Source organism: Cyprinodon tularosa, unplaced genomic scaffold, assembly GCF_016077235.1.
Source record: "Cyprinodon tularosa strain WSP-4 unplaced genomic scaffold, ASM1607723v1 ctg199, whole genome shotgun sequence".
Taxonomy (NCBI): Eukaryota; Metazoa; Chordata; class Actinopteri; order Cyprinodontiformes; family Cyprinodontidae; genus Cyprinodon; species Cyprinodon tularosa.
Genome location: NW_024038729.1, coordinates 2,128,013 through 2,144,453, shown reverse-complemented (window position 1 = coordinate 2,144,453; position 16,441 = coordinate 2,128,013). Strand labels below are relative to the sequence as shown.

Genomic DNA, 16,441 nt, shown 5'->3' with positions numbered 1-16,441 from the left:
CTCTCTTGCTTGTACACTTTTTTCGACCACATCTTTTCCTTCCCTTCGCCTCTCTATTAATGTGCTTGGACACTGAGCTCTGTGAACAGCCAGCCTCTTTAGCGATGACCTTTTGTGTCTTGCCCTCCTTGTGCAAGGTGTCGATGGTCGTCTTTTGGACAACTGTCAAGTCAGCAGTCTTCCCCATGATTGTGTAGCCTATAGAACTAGACTGAAAGACCATTTAAAGGCTTTTGCAGGTGGTTTGAGTTAATTAGCTGATTAGAGTGTGGCACCAGGGGCCATCAATTTTGAACCTTTTCACAATATTCTAATTTTCTGATATGATGAATTTGAGATTTTCATTTGTTGTCATTTGTAATCATCAAAATTAAACAAAATAAACATCTGAAATATATGAGTTTGTATGTAATGTATGAATATAATATACAAGTTTCACTTTTTAAATGGAATTACTGAAATCAATCAACTTTTTCATGATATTCTAATTTTATGACCAGCACATGTACAAGCACAAACTCGTAGATTGGTAACCCCGCCTCCTGCTCTCCTCCATCTTGTCCGCTGTCATGATTCATGCAGCTATTATTTCATACAAATGAAAAATGGAGAACAGATTAGCAGATCATAGCTTGTCTACAGTGGAAAGAAGGACTGCACTGGAAAAAATCGAAATCTAAATAAGTCATTTTTTCATGAAATAAGTGCATTTGTTCTTGGATTGAGGAGGTAAAAGAGACATTTGGTCAATGGAACAAGACAACTTCCACTTAAAATAAGAAAACACAATTGCATTGTTTTATTTCAAGTGCATATTATGTAATTATCTTATTTTAAGAATAAAAATACTCATTCCATTGGCAAACTATCTTATTTACCTACTCAAATTAAGGGTAAATACACTTAATTTAAGAAATTTTAACTTATTTCTAGATCGTTTTTCCAGTGTGGGTTATTTGCTTTTTGGAAACACAGTAAGGAGCAATCAGTTAAGCGAGCTTAGTTTCATTCCTTTTGAAACGACATGAAAAGGCAGCTGAGTACAAAACAGAGGAAAACAAGAATAGGGACAAAACGTAGAACAAATAATGTATGTCTATTATATTAAAATTTCTGTATCTGTTGGTCTGTTTTATATTTTGTCTTCTTAATTCAGAGGGCCCCCTGCCTGTCTTTGCCTAGGGCCTCAAATTTCCTAAACCCGCCCCTGCAGAGACGTAACCTAAAGAGGAAAAAATAAGACAACTTGATGGTTTCATTTCAAAATAAAATAAAAAAAAATTCTTAAAACAAGAAATAGAGGCCAGATTTTTTATTTTTTTTTTAAATTGCCTTTAACCCCTTTGGATGAAATTACGGTAAATAGCAAAGCAAACCAGACACATATAAATAAAGAAATTATCCCTAAATCTGGATAGAACTGGTTTTGAGATGAGTAAACTCAGCCTCCCATTCAGCTTACCGATTTCCCCGAAACTTAAGCTTGATTGAGATACGGCGGCCATGTTTAAAAATAAAGACATCGCTTCTGATTCTGCCAGGTGATTTAAACAAATATTAGTAGATTGTATGGATGTACTAAATTCTGTATTCATGTTTATGTATTACATTTTTTTCACTTGAAACCCCAATATTCGCTTTTTAAGCATGACTCTAGTTCTTTATTTTGATTGTTTCCACCTATTTAAATGGATCAAATAAAACAGCCCCTCTGGTTTTCCAAAAACTGGCCTCCATCCATAGAGGGTAACCCTGGTTAAGTCTAAAGGTAGCTGCTCAGAGATCCGACTCACCAGCTGAAAACCACCAGTCAAAACTAATTAATGCAATAGACCCGGTTTTGCATTCCTTCCTGAATGGTTACCACCCACTTCCATCCCAACGCAGACATTTCTCAAATACTTCTCATTGTGCCTGGAATAGCTGTTATTCCTTCAGAGCTTTATGACTCAGTGTGTGTGAGAGAGAGTGTTTGTAAAGATCAAAAAGCACTTGTGCTGTGATGCGAATGAGAATCAGTCCTCCGTCCGTCCAGATTGCTGCGTCGGTTCATCCCTTTGTTTTCTAAATACTTTGGATGAGAGTCGACTTCAATAACTGTTTGTTGATTATAAGAGGCGCATTGTGTTGCCTCTAATCTTTCAGACTTTCTAGAAGCTGCCAGTTTCAGAGGGAGTGCTCGGAGATATGAGAACAAACAAGCCTTCTTACTGTAGCTCCAGCAGCACTCATATTAGAGTCATGTATTCCCCTCAAAGTGGGTCAGCTGAGATCAGGTTGGTAGAAGAAGCCCCATCATACAGAGATCCTCCCACAAGGCTGGAAAATCACAACCAGTTTCCCAACAGTCATGGTCGCTGGCAGCAGTAGCAACAAAAACACGTGGAGGAGGAACTCTTTCAGTGACATTCCAGGCGAAGCACCCTGGCCACCGCACACGCCTCTCATCTCAGGCTGTCCTCGCAGCAGATGTGACGGTGCGTCTGCAGCGCGCAGCTCCTCTCGCAGGCGCTGTCACCAACCACTTGAGACAGCTGTAGGTGTTGATGTGAGCAGTCCAGACTCAGTTCGTCTCATTTACTCATACTTTTTTTTTTTAATGAGGCTCTTTTCTAAATCATTTATTTATTGAAGAGTCACCATCCTCAGAGGTGGGTTTGAGAAATTAATTGACAAAACAGCATCAAATAAATCCAAGTACGGCAGTTTAAAGCAGAACAATATCAAAGTGCACATCTCAAAGTGAAATAAATCATCCATATGCGTCCGTGCTCCAACACGCCTGAATCAAATGTGTGGTTAACGACCAGACCTTTGCAAAACCTGCTCATACACCAAGGAGGTAAATCAGCCTTCATTCAGAATATGCTCTCGCCAAATGACGCAGAAACTAGACTATTTTCCTACATGCAAAACACAGTGAGGCCCTACAACATGGTGGATGGACTTCTTCAGCAAGAGCAACACATAGGGTTGCCAACTCCCTTGAAAAAAAAAAAATAAGGGACACCTCATGTGCGTGCCAGCTGACCTGATTGCCTTCACCACTCCTGGCTTGGTGATTTTTAAAAATTTTTTTAAAGCCCCCCTTTGTGGGTGAAATGTTTGTTTTGACTTAAATCTGCATTGAAATAGATGCATATTTGTAAGTGACATGAACACACGAAAAACAAATTAACAAATTAACAGCATTCACTTTAAAGCTACAGTGTGTAATAATTACAGGGATATACAGTCAGAAATGTAATATATTATACATAACTATGTCATTTATCATCATCTACGAGCTCAGCCTCTTAACCTTAATATTTGCGTTGCCTTAGAATTCGTTATTTATAATTACATAGGAGCGGGTCTCGCAGCCATGGAGGCAGACATCTTTGCGCTACGGCAGCACAGAGCCAACAAACTAGCCATTGCGAGATCGCCCATTACACTCGATATTTATTATCTTAAGTCTACATGAAATCTATACCCTACACAGACTAATAAAATACTATCTGTAAAATGATCTATGTAGACAAACCTCATCACTTGAGAAGGTAGGTGATGCGGACGTCGTGGAAGACATTTTGTCCCGTAACGCTCGCCGTACTGTTGGGGGGGAGAAGCGGTGGGGGGAGATGTTCATGTTGCTGCGGTCTGCAGTCTGGACGTTAGATGTCGCTAAAAATTATACACTGTAGCTTTAATACAAAATAACAAACTTTGCTGAATAAAATACATATCTTAAAAATAAACCTGTCCTGCTTTAAAGTGTAAAAATGAATATAAAACAATAAATAAATAGTGCGCATTTTAGGTGCAACAGCAAACTTGTGCAAACTTGTAAACAAACTAAATAACTCCATTCGTCCCCCATATTGCTCTGTTGTCTCCCGCTATCATCTCCATGAGCGACACTTGGCTCAACCAATGGGATGAGGGTATTCTGGATCATTACATATATGTTACACATATATGTTGTCAGCTCATTGGTCACAATGTTTACCCTAAGTTTTGTATCTAACGTACCCTTGTTCTTTATTTTCCATTAGCTTTTTACTAACAATTTTTTTACTCTCACAGTAATACGGGTCAAAGTGCGCTCCTTTTCCACTAAATACGAGACAGGTGCTACTATTTCTAAATACAGAACGATTCCGTTTTTCAATGGACGGTTGGCAAACCTGGCAACAAAGCGGGTCGGAGATGGCGGGAGGGTGGAAAGGGCTAAATTTAGGGCAATCCTGGAAGATAACCTGTTAGAAACTTCAAGAGAGACTGGAGCAGATGTTCACCTTTCAACAGAACACCAACCTTTAATATACAGGCAGAGCTACAATGATTTAAGTTTGTTAATTAAATGCTATTTTAAATCTAATAGGAATTGGCGGCATTATGTTGCTCAGACGCTCTTTTTCCCTTCTGGCTGTGATTAAGCTGTGTTGAAATAAAGAAAAGGCAAAAAACTTAGGTTTCTAGATGTCTAAAGACTTGCAGCTGTAACTGCAAAAAAATGTCTTTAAACTGTTTAATCTGGGAGCTGGATGAAAAATTTTGTTTTCCAATTTTATTCTTAAAGACTTAATCTTTTGTTTATGCCCTATTTTGCCCTATTATGCCCTACTTTGTGTTGCTCTGTCTCAGAAAATCCTAACAAATGACATAGAAGTTGGAAGTTGTAATGGGTGTGTTTGGATGGAGAGCCTTCTGTTTATCATCCCCGTGAATTAAAACCCACAGCCGGCCGCTGATTCGCTCCCGTCGTATTATTTTTCCTTCCATAGTGTTTTGGTGTTTCTGGGCCTGATGAGTGACGGGCTTAACGTCACCGAGGAGGACCGCCTGAGTCATAACTGAAGGGGGTCGTTAGCGGAAAAGCAAACAGTGACACGCTTTGGCTTCGTGTGCTTGTCGATGGGGCCACCGGCGGTCATTGGAAAACACGAATGTCATCCACAGCAGCGGTCGTATGAGTAACAGCCTTTTTTAGTAGCGCTCGGTAACAGCTGGATGTCGTTCTGAGGTAAAGCTGTGCTGCGATAGGCTGTAGGAAGGTAAAAAGTAGGGCTCAGATTACTCAATAACAGGCTTTTTAGTGCAGATAATTGTCCACATGTGCAAGGGCTAATGTTCAACCGCAGGGTGGATTTGACCCCTTCAACTTTCCAGCTGACATAATTAACACAACATTAAATGAGTTCATCTAAACTAGGGTGTCCCTGCACTTTAAACGGCGTGTAATGACTTCACAGAGATAAGGTGATGTGTTTATTGTCTGTGTTAAAGGTTAAAACAACAGCTCCATCTCAGTGTTTTGTTCAGATGGGTTCTTCATAGCTCAACATAAATAAGCCTCTTCTGTTTTAGGCCACAAAACACTCTGGGAATGTTTGGTTTTTTTTTCAAATTTCTTTTTAATCTTTCTGCAGTTTTTCCAGATTTCATATAACATTGATTCCTTGGAAAGCCAGTTAAGCAGCCATACATGCTTAACTGGGATAAATATCTTCTTTTTTGTTATTTATAAGATAAACAATAATGTTTTTAATGTAATTACTTAATATAGATTTGTTCTAACACAAATAAGGGATATATCTTATCCATTTAGTTTGTATTGGTGTGAAATGCGACTTTGTAAAGGATTTTAAGGTTACCTTTTAACCCTATAATGCCAAATGTATCATATTTGATACATACGGTTTCTGAAATGTTTTGCGTCTGACACCTTTGGCATAATTTAATGGTAAAAACTGTACTCAAAATCTTTTGTACACAATCAGATATACCTGATAACAGAGGGCAGAAAACTACACAAAAAATCATTTTGACTTATCGCATTGTAATAAGTTATTAATATCAAAAAATTCTGTTTTTTCTTTTTACATATTTTGTTAAAAGGCCAAATAAGGACTTCAAACCAAAAAAAAGTAATTTTCTCTTTTGTTTTATTCTTGGATCGGGCTTTAAAGGGTTAAAATATTTTTGATAAGAATTGCTGAGTTGATCTTGAACTCTTAATAAGGTATTTTTACCAACTGATTGTACCTGAAAGCCTTTTTAGAACCTATAAGTTTCCTTATCTTTTGGGTTTCCTTACTTCACATTTCTTTGTCTCCCTAAACTTTGCCAGCAGTCTTTTATTTTTTTATTTGATCTCGATTTAATCAGGGCTATTATATATTTCCACACCTTGCTATTGCCACACCCATAACTACAACAGTGCTTTTACTCCTGAGATCTTGATAGGTTGGTTTAAAGGTAAAAAAAACAGTACAGTCGAAGTTGGATTTCAGAACGCAGTCACACCCAGATTAACTATGATCCAGTTAAATGGATTTTACAAGTTTGTTTCAGTCACAAGGCTATTTATTATTAGTGTCACATGCTGATTATAATATTTTTTTCATCTTAATTGTTCTGAGAAAAGGATTGTGATTAAATATTGTCAAATTTCTTTTTTTAAGGTTAGCGAGGCAGAGGCGTAGCCAAAAATTTTTTTATAAGGGCGGCCATTCAATAACCAATGTAAGTTGAGGGGTTGCCGTAAGTGGATAGGCACCAGAACCTCAGGGTTAAGCTACACTGTTCCAACAGGAAAATTAATTAGCACAACATCCATGTTTTCTAAATGAAGACAAACTATCCTTTCCTTCTGCCTTTGCTAACAAATAGACGCAAATATTGTGGATGCAATTCTTTCAGGTTTAGGTTCTGGGGCAAACATCGTTTCCATTGTCATTACTTATTTTTATCAATAATCATTCTGCAAAAAACAAGATATCTACAAGTAAAAATATATGCATAAATTGATTATTTTAAATAGTTATTTATCTATGATTTCACTGAAGACTCCTAGCTGACTTGCAGAGACGCAACACAAAATCTAGTTCTGAAAAGAGAATTAATTATGTACTTAACTTTAATTTTAGTATATTTATGTGCATAATTAACCACTGTATCTTTGTTGTCAAGTAAATGTTAATATATGAAAATTAAAATGGTTTGAATATTCCACTTGAGAGTATTACTGTTGCCACCATCTGTATTAGAGGGGGAAAAGTGGTAGGGGTGGCCAGTGATTGGCTTATCTCTAGCTCCGCCCCTGTTGCGAGGCCCCTTAAACCTTTCGAGTGTAACTCACCCCATGGGAAAACGTAACTCCGCCTACAGACATTTTTTTTATGCCATCGATATGGTGGGAACCAAGGGACCCTGAGACACGGGGCTAAGTTTGGGAGCGGTGGGGGTTCAATCAGGGAGAGATAGATTGGCAGCTAGCCTAGTTTTATTTAACAATGGAGAAAAAGCAGAGTGATTCTGGTAGTGCTGCCTTCAAAGCTTCAGAGGCCTGAAGCTGCTGCTGTGCAGGCTAGCCCCACTGTTCAGAGCTGTGTCTGAGTGACTCTGTGTTATACCCCAGTGTGCGGCTGTGGTGAAAGTCTCTATAGCCCCATTTACACCACCCTTTTGAAACCGTGCCAACATTGGTCCGAGCACGGTAACCAAGATAACTGTTAAGTGTAAATGGCTCGTAAACTGAACCGGACCGTGCCAGACACAACCGAAATGCTCTAAAGTGGTACTAGTTCATCAATAGGGCTCGTAGCGCGTGGTTCAGTTCTGGCTTGGTTCTCAGATAACAAAGAGCGCATGAACAGACCGCGTCATCTCCTTACAGTCAGCCTTCGTAGTAACGACATTCCAGTCATTCATAAAGATAGCTTTGAGTAAAGATAGCATCAGTTTCCACTGATGATTATGCTTAGCAATGTGATGAACCTCAATGTCTGTAGTTGTTTCCTTCAAGCCCTGATTAGAATTTAGTTTGTTGTATCCACTTCCCAAAAGCCAACTCTGCCTTCTTCGCCTGACTCTGCAAATTTCCTGAATGTTACGGGCGCCGCCATGTTGATTTGCTTGTTTACCTCTAGAGAGCAGTAGTACCGTAGATCATCACTAGGAGGAACCGTGCTAGCGTGGTGTGTAAATGGCCGTAAGAACCGAGCTCGGTATGGTTAACTGATCCAAGCTGGGCACGGATCAGTTTTCAGGGCGTAGTGTAAATAGGGCTTATGAGGGTACTAGATATGTATCGTTTGAACCATTAGGAAAATCCAGCTCCAAAACCAATTAAGAAGCACTAAGATAGATTTGAGATAAATATTGCAACAAAAAACTCTCATAAGAATGAATAATACAAACTAAGATTAAATATCATTCTATAGCCCCGGTTTATACAGTAGATCTTCAAAAAAGTTGGGGGTTTTTGTGATGAGTTGGACTTTAAGGCCTTATTTGTAAAGTGCGCCACTAGTTAAAGAGTTGAATTTGTAAGACTAAACTATATTAATTAGTTGACTTTCTAAAGATAATTGATGGCAGTGGACTTCCTAAGTTCTTTACAGGGGAGTTCTAGTAGGCGCTTTACCTTAAAATTGTTGCTCACTAAGCTTCTAATCAAAGTTGATGACAATGTCACATCATGTCACCAACTTCGGGCTCTATTGCCTGAAGCTATTCCATAGGAAAATTGTGGATGGTACCCCATATGGCCAAAACTCCCTGATTTCCCTCCACACCACCAGGACAGTCACAGTCCTCCATATTGTAGATCCAGCTGAGTGCACGGCAGGGAAGCTGCTGTTTCTGGAGTCAACAAAGACATAGATGGTGCCTCTTGAGTGGCCTCGCTGCTGCGCGACCACCATGGAGATGTTGAGAATAGCTCTGGGAGGAAATGTCACTGCAGCAGCAGCAGCAACTCAGCGCCCTCAGGCTCTGCCAATGAACTCTTTGGGGGAAGCAGATGGCACAAGCCCAGGGTTATTTAAAGGCTCAGGAAGGCAACTGTCTCCCCTCATCACCCAAAATGACTAATGTGGACAGATAGGCAAAGCATATGTTATTGTGACAATCGCCCCTCAATGATCAAAGCACTAGTACAGTCCCTGTCACATGTCCCCTGTTTGTAATGCAGTGGGACTAGGTTAAAGTTTACAACCTGCTTGGAAGATAAAGCAAATTCTCTCCAAAGGGACGTTCAGGCCGGTCAGACATTTGAGCTGAAACCGGCTGTGGCGTTAACAAACAGACCGCCCACACATTTATCAATACGTGTTTCTGCACTGCTGCCCCTAGGGGCTGTTGAACTTGGATAGCAGCCTGGCCTCTGGTGAAATGGGGGGAAGGAGTGGATGGTTGGAGAACCTTCTAGAGAGTTAAATAACACCCCTCTGTCTCAGAACACACATCATGTGATTTTTTTTTTTCTGTCATGGGGTGATTACATCTTTATGATGATCAGCTGATAGCAGCAGCGGAAGAAATGAGACAAATTTGTTGCAGCGTCAAACAAATCCGTGCATTCATGAGAAGTGAGACATGCAGGTAGAGGCTTGTCGGCTTCTACTAACCTAGATTATTGCCTGAAAACAGGATGCAAATCCAGGGAGACCCCCCCCCCCCCTTCTGCAATTAAGTCTGCTGATCTGGTTTTCAGCCAGTTCTGTTTCATTTTTTGTAAGAGGCTCATCTCCATGTCAACACAATCCTGAACTGTTGTCTTCACACCTTGTTTGCTCCAAAGTGTCTTCAACTACTCTTGGAAATTTAGGAAAATAATCAGATTTCCTTTTTTTCATCTTAATATAACCAGCGTAACATTTAAACTCTTTCTAAATTTGTTTTTAGGATGTTTCAACTCAATCTAGGCCCTCATTGGTGTTGTGTGCTAAGTGTGGTTCTTTGACACAGATAACCTGTCCTTTAATCATGGTTGCATCATGAAGGACATTCGTAATGAGAACTCTGTATCTGAGTGGAAGTTGCAATAACTTCCTGTGGCAACCTTTGACTAAAGATGAACCTATTCGTCTCCTAGGCATTTGGCATCTTTCATTCTGAGGCCATGGTTGCCATGATGGACTGATCCCTCCTTCTGGTGGTTGAGTTTAAGTCTTCCATCCATCCAGCCATCCATTTTTGTCCGCCTATCCGGGGTCAGGTCGCGGGGGCAGCAGCCTAAGAAGGGAGACCCAGACTTCCCTCTTCCCAGCCACTTCTTCTAGCCCTTCAGGAGGAACCCCAAGGCTTTCCCAGGCCAACCGAGAAACATAGTCTCTCCAGCGTGTCCTGGGTCTTCCCCGGGGCCTCCCCCCAGGTGGGACGTGCCCGGAACACCTCACCAGGGAGGCATCCTAACCAGATGCCCGAGCCACCTCAACTGGCTCCTCTCGACGTGGAGGAGCAGCGGCTCTACTCCAAGTCCCTCCCGGATGACAGAGCTTCTCACCTTATCTCTAAGGGAGAGCCCAGCCACCCTACGGAGGAAACCCATTTCGGCCGCTTGTATCCGCGATCTCGTTCTTTCAGTCATGACCATAGACCATAGATGGTCATGAACGCTTTTTGACTCAGCTCTCTCTTCGCTACGACGGACCGGTACAGCGCCCGCTTCACGGCAGACGCTGCGCCAATCCACCTGTCGATCTCCCGCTCCCTTCTTCCCTCATTCGTGAACAAGATCACGAGATAGAGTCCAAGTCTTATTTTGGATAATTCATGTGCCACGGTGTTTTGCTGATGGCTCAGATCGCGTACAAATGTTTTGGGTTTTTTTGGTAAAAATTAAGTTTTCTTTGCGTTTCTTACGTTCTTGTTCACAATGACTTGCGTTTTCTCTGAAAAAGGAACAGTTGAATTAACAGGTTCCAGAGTGTGTTGTTTTGAAAACATGGCGGACTCTGTTGTCTTTTACTCATGGAAAAACAAACTCTTCCTGTTTGCTGAAGCCCCAGGACATGCGAAATATGACTTAATGGCTGCGCCTTTTCCAAGCAGGATGTGTTTGTACTAGTGTTGCACCGATACCGATACGGTATTGACGAGTACCAACAAATACGGCACCTATACCATTTTGAGAGCCAAAAGTTTATTCAATTATTGCCACCCATTCCAGGTAGGCAATAAAAAGTTCTACTGGATTCACTTTGTATTAGTCTTTTTCCTGCTTCACAAAGGTAGGCAGCAGCTTGACAAAGCCATGATGGCAATTACTTTACATCCAATTAGTATGCAGTTCTTCATATTCACACACACACACACATCAATTTCAAACAGATGGTATCTGATGGTATTGGTATTAGCCAATACTGCATAGCCAGGTATTGGTATCAGGTCCAGAAAATGGCATCGGCACAACACTAGTTTGTACCACTGACTCTATTTGTTCACAAGATTCCTGATAGACACAAACTATCTGATGATGTGCCAAAATTGCTAAATTGATGATGTACATGTTATATAAATTTTTTGATCACATTGTTATAGTAATAACATTACAGGCCTTTTTATTGCGTGACTCTGTGAGAGTGGGTAGTACCAAGATGGCGACTTTTTTTTGGCCTATCGGCACTCCAGTGAATGAAGAGATCAGTGGTTTGCACTCATGCCCATGTAGATGAGTGTCAAAAAGACATAGCGCCCACTAGTGTTGTTTACAGAAATCTAGTAATAAATCTTGTTTGTAATAGATTAATGTGATGAATATAAGGCTTCACATGGATTTTGGCTTTTCTGCGGTTATGGCTCATTTCTTTTTTGGTGAAAAATGACACGGTCATGGTCCTCTGGAACGGTGAACACAGCCACTGATACTTCCCATTATAAAGAAGAGAACTGATACACTCCTCGTCCATTGAAACTTATTGTAGCTTTTGATTTATTTTTACTTCTTGAGCTCCGTAACTTAAATAGATTAACCTTTTATGAATATTCTAGTATATGCGCAGCCTGCACTGCAAAAATGATCTAGAAATAAGTAAAAATGTCTTAAATCAAGCGTATTTAACCTTAATTTTAGTAGGTAAATGGGATGATTTGCCTATGGAATGAGTATTTTACTCTTAAAATAAGGTAATTTTATAATATGCACTTGAAATAAGACAATGCAGTTCCTTTTTCTTATTTTAAATATAAATTGTCTTGTTCCATTGGCAAAGTGTCTCACCTACCTCCTCAATTCAAGAACAAATGCACTTAGTTTAAGAAATCTAGATTTCCATTTTTTGCAGTGTGATTGATGGTCACCAAATCACAAAGTTGCATTATTTTCTCCTCAAGCAGGTTTCTTTATTCAGCAGGTGTATTTTTCCTACTGTTTCTCTTTTGATTATGGCGTCAGAAACGGATAATGAGGAAGTCCTTCCTGTAGACATCCTACACCGACTGCTTTCCATGAAAGCAATGACAGACATGCCCATGTTAGACGGGCACATTGTCCCTGCAGCGGCCATGAGGAGATCCTATCCCTCTGGTTGCTTTAGTCTCCGCGAGCGTATCAGATACGAGACACCAGTAGCATGTCAAGTTTTTTGGTTTCTGTGATTGGTTCATTCATTTGTCTGCTTTCTTATTTTTCATAGGGAAATGGCGCAACAGGTTATAACACTTTATTTCTGTTCCTTTTCTCCAACAGGACGCATTGGACTCAACTTTCACCATCCTGGAGCAGAACATATATTACCCCTAAATAGTAAGTCCCGTTTTCATGCATCAATCTGTTGAATTTGTTTCACATCTTACAAAAAACTCTGAGTTATGAGAATAATAGTGGGATCAAGATGTGTCCATGTGGGAAAGCTGTAGGCATACCTGCCTACCATGGGGTTTGGATTCCCTAACACCATAAACCTACAGCAGAGCTCTGTGGGAACTACTCTTGACCCTAGAATAGCTCCTCCTAAAAATACCCCCCGCATGTTAAAGCAGACCCCCCTCCCCTCTATGACCGAACCACATGACAGCAGCAGAGCCAGGAAGGGAGTCCGGCTGATCCCATCCGCAGCTGCACGCCTTGTTGGTTCTGGGGTTTCTCGTCTTCCTCTTGACACTCTCTACGGGGTCAGCGCCGGGTTACCGTCAGCCTGTCAGCAGAGGAAAACATGAAGTGCTCTAAAATTTCCTGATAAAGAAAGCTGAACTCTGGACTTGATAAAACGCAGTGGATCAACATCAACACATGACACGGCTCTCCAAATCATCACTCTGTGGAAACTAGAACCCTGGACGTCCATAGACATGGATTATGTGCCCTACGCTCTTCCTACATACTCTTGGTTTCCAAATATAAAATCTATTTGTAGCTCAGGGTAGCCTTTTTTTTCTCTGTACCCCCTGTGAGACGCTGCTAATATTGTCTCTGCTTCAGGCATAACTTAACACAGGGAATGCAACAGTTGTAGTCCAGGCCCCGTATGTGTGGAGACTCTTAAAGCTCTGCCTCCAGCTGCAAGCCTTGTTTTAGGAATAAAACAAACTCTGAAACTGAACTGGCCTTTCTCTTCAAGGCTGCTCTACAGGCTGAACTTTACCTCGGTTGCTTCTTCACATTCCCCTACCATGTTTTCCTTCTACTAAACTTTCCACCAGTAATTCTGGATATAAGGAAATTATATTATTTATTCAATAAATAGATACAAATTTGTAGGGATGCACGATATTGGGATTTTGGCCGATATCCGATATGCCGATATTTTAAAACTCATGTAGCCGATAAATGATATCTATACTGATGTTAAAGCTGGACAAAAATAAGTAGTCATTGAATATAGCAGTTTGATCCATTTCTGACACTTTGAAAAATAATATAGTCAAATATATTTTCATATGCTGATATCAAATTGATTTTTAAAAACGCGGTATCGATCTATTTTACTTTCAAAATCTCGTGAAATTTCATCGTTCTGTTACAAACTCTCGTGATATTTTGCAAATTCTTATGAGATTTTGTTAGTAAAATAGATCGATACCGCGTCAATATATCAACATATAAAAATATGGCAAAATTTTGTGAATCTTCGGGGGATTTCGTAGCATAACGATGACATATAGCAATATTTCATTAGTAAAAGAGATTGATATGGTGTTTTTAAATGGCAATATATCAGCATATGAAGATATTGTGATATTTTAATGTATCAATATTTTTCCCTCGTCTTTAGACGTTTTTAAGTCTGTAAAAAATAAGTTTTTGAGGAAGAAGAAGTATTTTTTTTTTTAGACTTTAGAAACTCTAGACTAGAAGCTGAAGCTGATCAAATATCGGGTTAAATATCGGTGGGGTGGCCGATGTCCGATATTCAGTTTTAAGGCCGATACCGATAGGGGGCCGATTATATCATGCATCCCTACAACTTTGTGTAAAGAGTTCATTGTAAGATGGAATAAATGAACATTCCCTTAAGATGCATCTCTATATTTTCATCTTTTCCAGTTAGTCCAGATGCTACAATCATATATATATAAAGCCAGATGTTCTGGATTTTTTGGGGAAGAAAATTTTGCACAGTTACACTTATAGTTCAACTGTGCAATTGTGAGTTTTCTCTCTTTGTTTCTTCTCTGTTGTGTACCGAGATAGGCCGTTTCTCAAGGTCTTGCTGAAGCATAGATCCCTCAAGATCTTCCCAAACTGTCAGAGATTATCTTTAGTGTCAGCTTTTAGCAGTTCCTCCTTGTTTTTCTTCCCATTAGCACCGAGCCGTCACACTGTGAGAATCTCTAAGGGTTTATCTTTCGTAGCTTCTGAAGTGAAGAAGAAAGCTTAGCTGAGGTCCTCCTCTCAGAGCTTCTGTTGTCGCCGTTCATCTGATTGTATCGTAGGTTTGTTTTCAGGGACTTTAAGACGAACAGGAAAGGCTTCAAACTTGCTGCACCCATGAGGGATCACCCAGATTTCCTCTCCCTCCCAGACAGCACACAGTTAGAAGTTTGTACTTATTCTTAACGCCTCTCTCTTGTGGGTTTTATTGTCTCCATCACTGAAGCATCCAATGCGTTCCCAGCTTAAAGGTCTCTTCGTTTCGCGCTGGTTGCTAGGTGACTTTGTTTTTTTTTTTTTGGTTGTTTTTTTCCGCGGCCAGACAGTGAAAGGGCGAAGCTGCAGAGAGACTTCCCAGGTTTCTTCACTAATGAAAACTTAGCCAAGCAGAAGAGACAATAGACTGACTTCAGACGAACCAGAGGAGACTCACATTATGCTGCCCTCATAATGCCAAGGCCCATATTGGTGTTTGAGGAGACAAGTCTGCTTTTGTTGCCAATGAGTTACGGGTTACAAGAAGATCAACCGAGTGCTGAGTAGCCCCCCCTGCTGTTTGTTGGCATTTGCACAGTAGTTAACTGCATTTTGCCTCCTTTTGTGTTTTCAGTTTGCAATGTTAGGATTTCAGGTTTTATCTTTAACCTCTCAGGGGAGAAAAATACTGAAACAAACTTCTTAAACTTTGATTTCCCTTCATGCTCTAGTAAGTGTGGTGCTTCATTCTTTAGTTCAAGAGGAGAATAATGTTTAGTTTAAATGAATTCAGTTTAGTGCATATTACAAATAAACCACAAATGTGTCAAAGAACTTCACAAGGGCAAAGATTTAGCATATTTTTTTAGTACATGGAAACAAATGCAAACAATATTCAAATAAATCCAACTCCTCCTTGAAGGGCCTAACCAAATAATAAAATTTTTATTTCTTTACACAATCTATATTCCAGCCAATATAATACTTCACATTTAAAATAAATGATCGGTCTGGGGAAGCCTAGTTAATTGGATCCAACACTGACATAAAAATCGTCCTTTCTTTTAAGCAAGGATGTAGCAACAGCAAAAAAAGAAAAATTTCTCCTTTAAACGGGAGAGAAACAGTTTAGCAGAACAAGGTTGGCAATTTAATTCAATTCAGTTTATTTATATAGCGCCAATTTACCGCACGTCATCTCAAGGCTTTTTAAAGAGACAATTCAACCAGATCATACAGGCAGATGGATTCAATTCCTCACACTAAGCATGCTTGTAGCGACAGTGGAGAGGAAACACTCCCTTTTAACAGGAAGTAACCTCCAGCAGAACCAGGCTCAGCAATGAACCTCGTTGTCCTCCATCAATGGCAAGATGTACCAGGAGTACCTTCTATAGGAAAGACAAATGGAGCTACTTCCAATATTGATTTAGTGTCTGTCAGTGGATGTTCAAATGTTGGTAGCAGGAGCTCTTTCAGCGAGTCTTTCTGGGTGGAGACACAAATCGAGACCGAAATTCTGGGTCAGGTGTTCGTTTTAGAGAAGTTACAATATATAGGGGGGGGAAAAAACATATTAAGATTTTCTGGAATTGGTAGGATTTGTTTAATTTATATTTAATCTTTTTGGAGTGTTGGACTAACAACACTCCACTGTAAAATCCTAGGAAAAGTCATTGGTATAATAACTAGGGGAAAAAACAGCTGAACAACGACAAACAATATCAACATTTTGAAAAAGTGCAGCCAGAGTCTTGACTAGAAAGGACTTCCAAAGACCTGGGAATGATCAGTTAGAGGAACTGTGTTAAAATTGCAGAAGAGACATCAATCAGTATCTGGTGATTTTAGGCAAGCAGAAGCTTAAGGTGAAAAAGAATA

At 40.0% G+C, this 16,441-nt stretch overlaps 1 protein-coding gene across 6 annotated transcripts in view; it reads left to right on the top strand.

Moving 5' to 3' along the window:
- cpeb3 (cytoplasmic polyadenylation element binding protein 3) overlaps window positions 1-16,441 on the top strand; it is a 68,270-nt gene that overhangs the window by 21,241 nt on the left and 30,588 nt on the right. For all 6 annotated transcript variants that reach the window (XM_038284073.1, XM_038284072.1, XM_038284071.1 and 3 more), the window contains exon 4: window positions 12,461-12,517. In XM_038284073.1, the coding sequence (XP_038140001.1) occupies window positions 12,461-12,517 (57 nt within the window). The remainder of the gene's footprint in view (window positions 1-12,460; window positions 12,518-16,441) is intronic.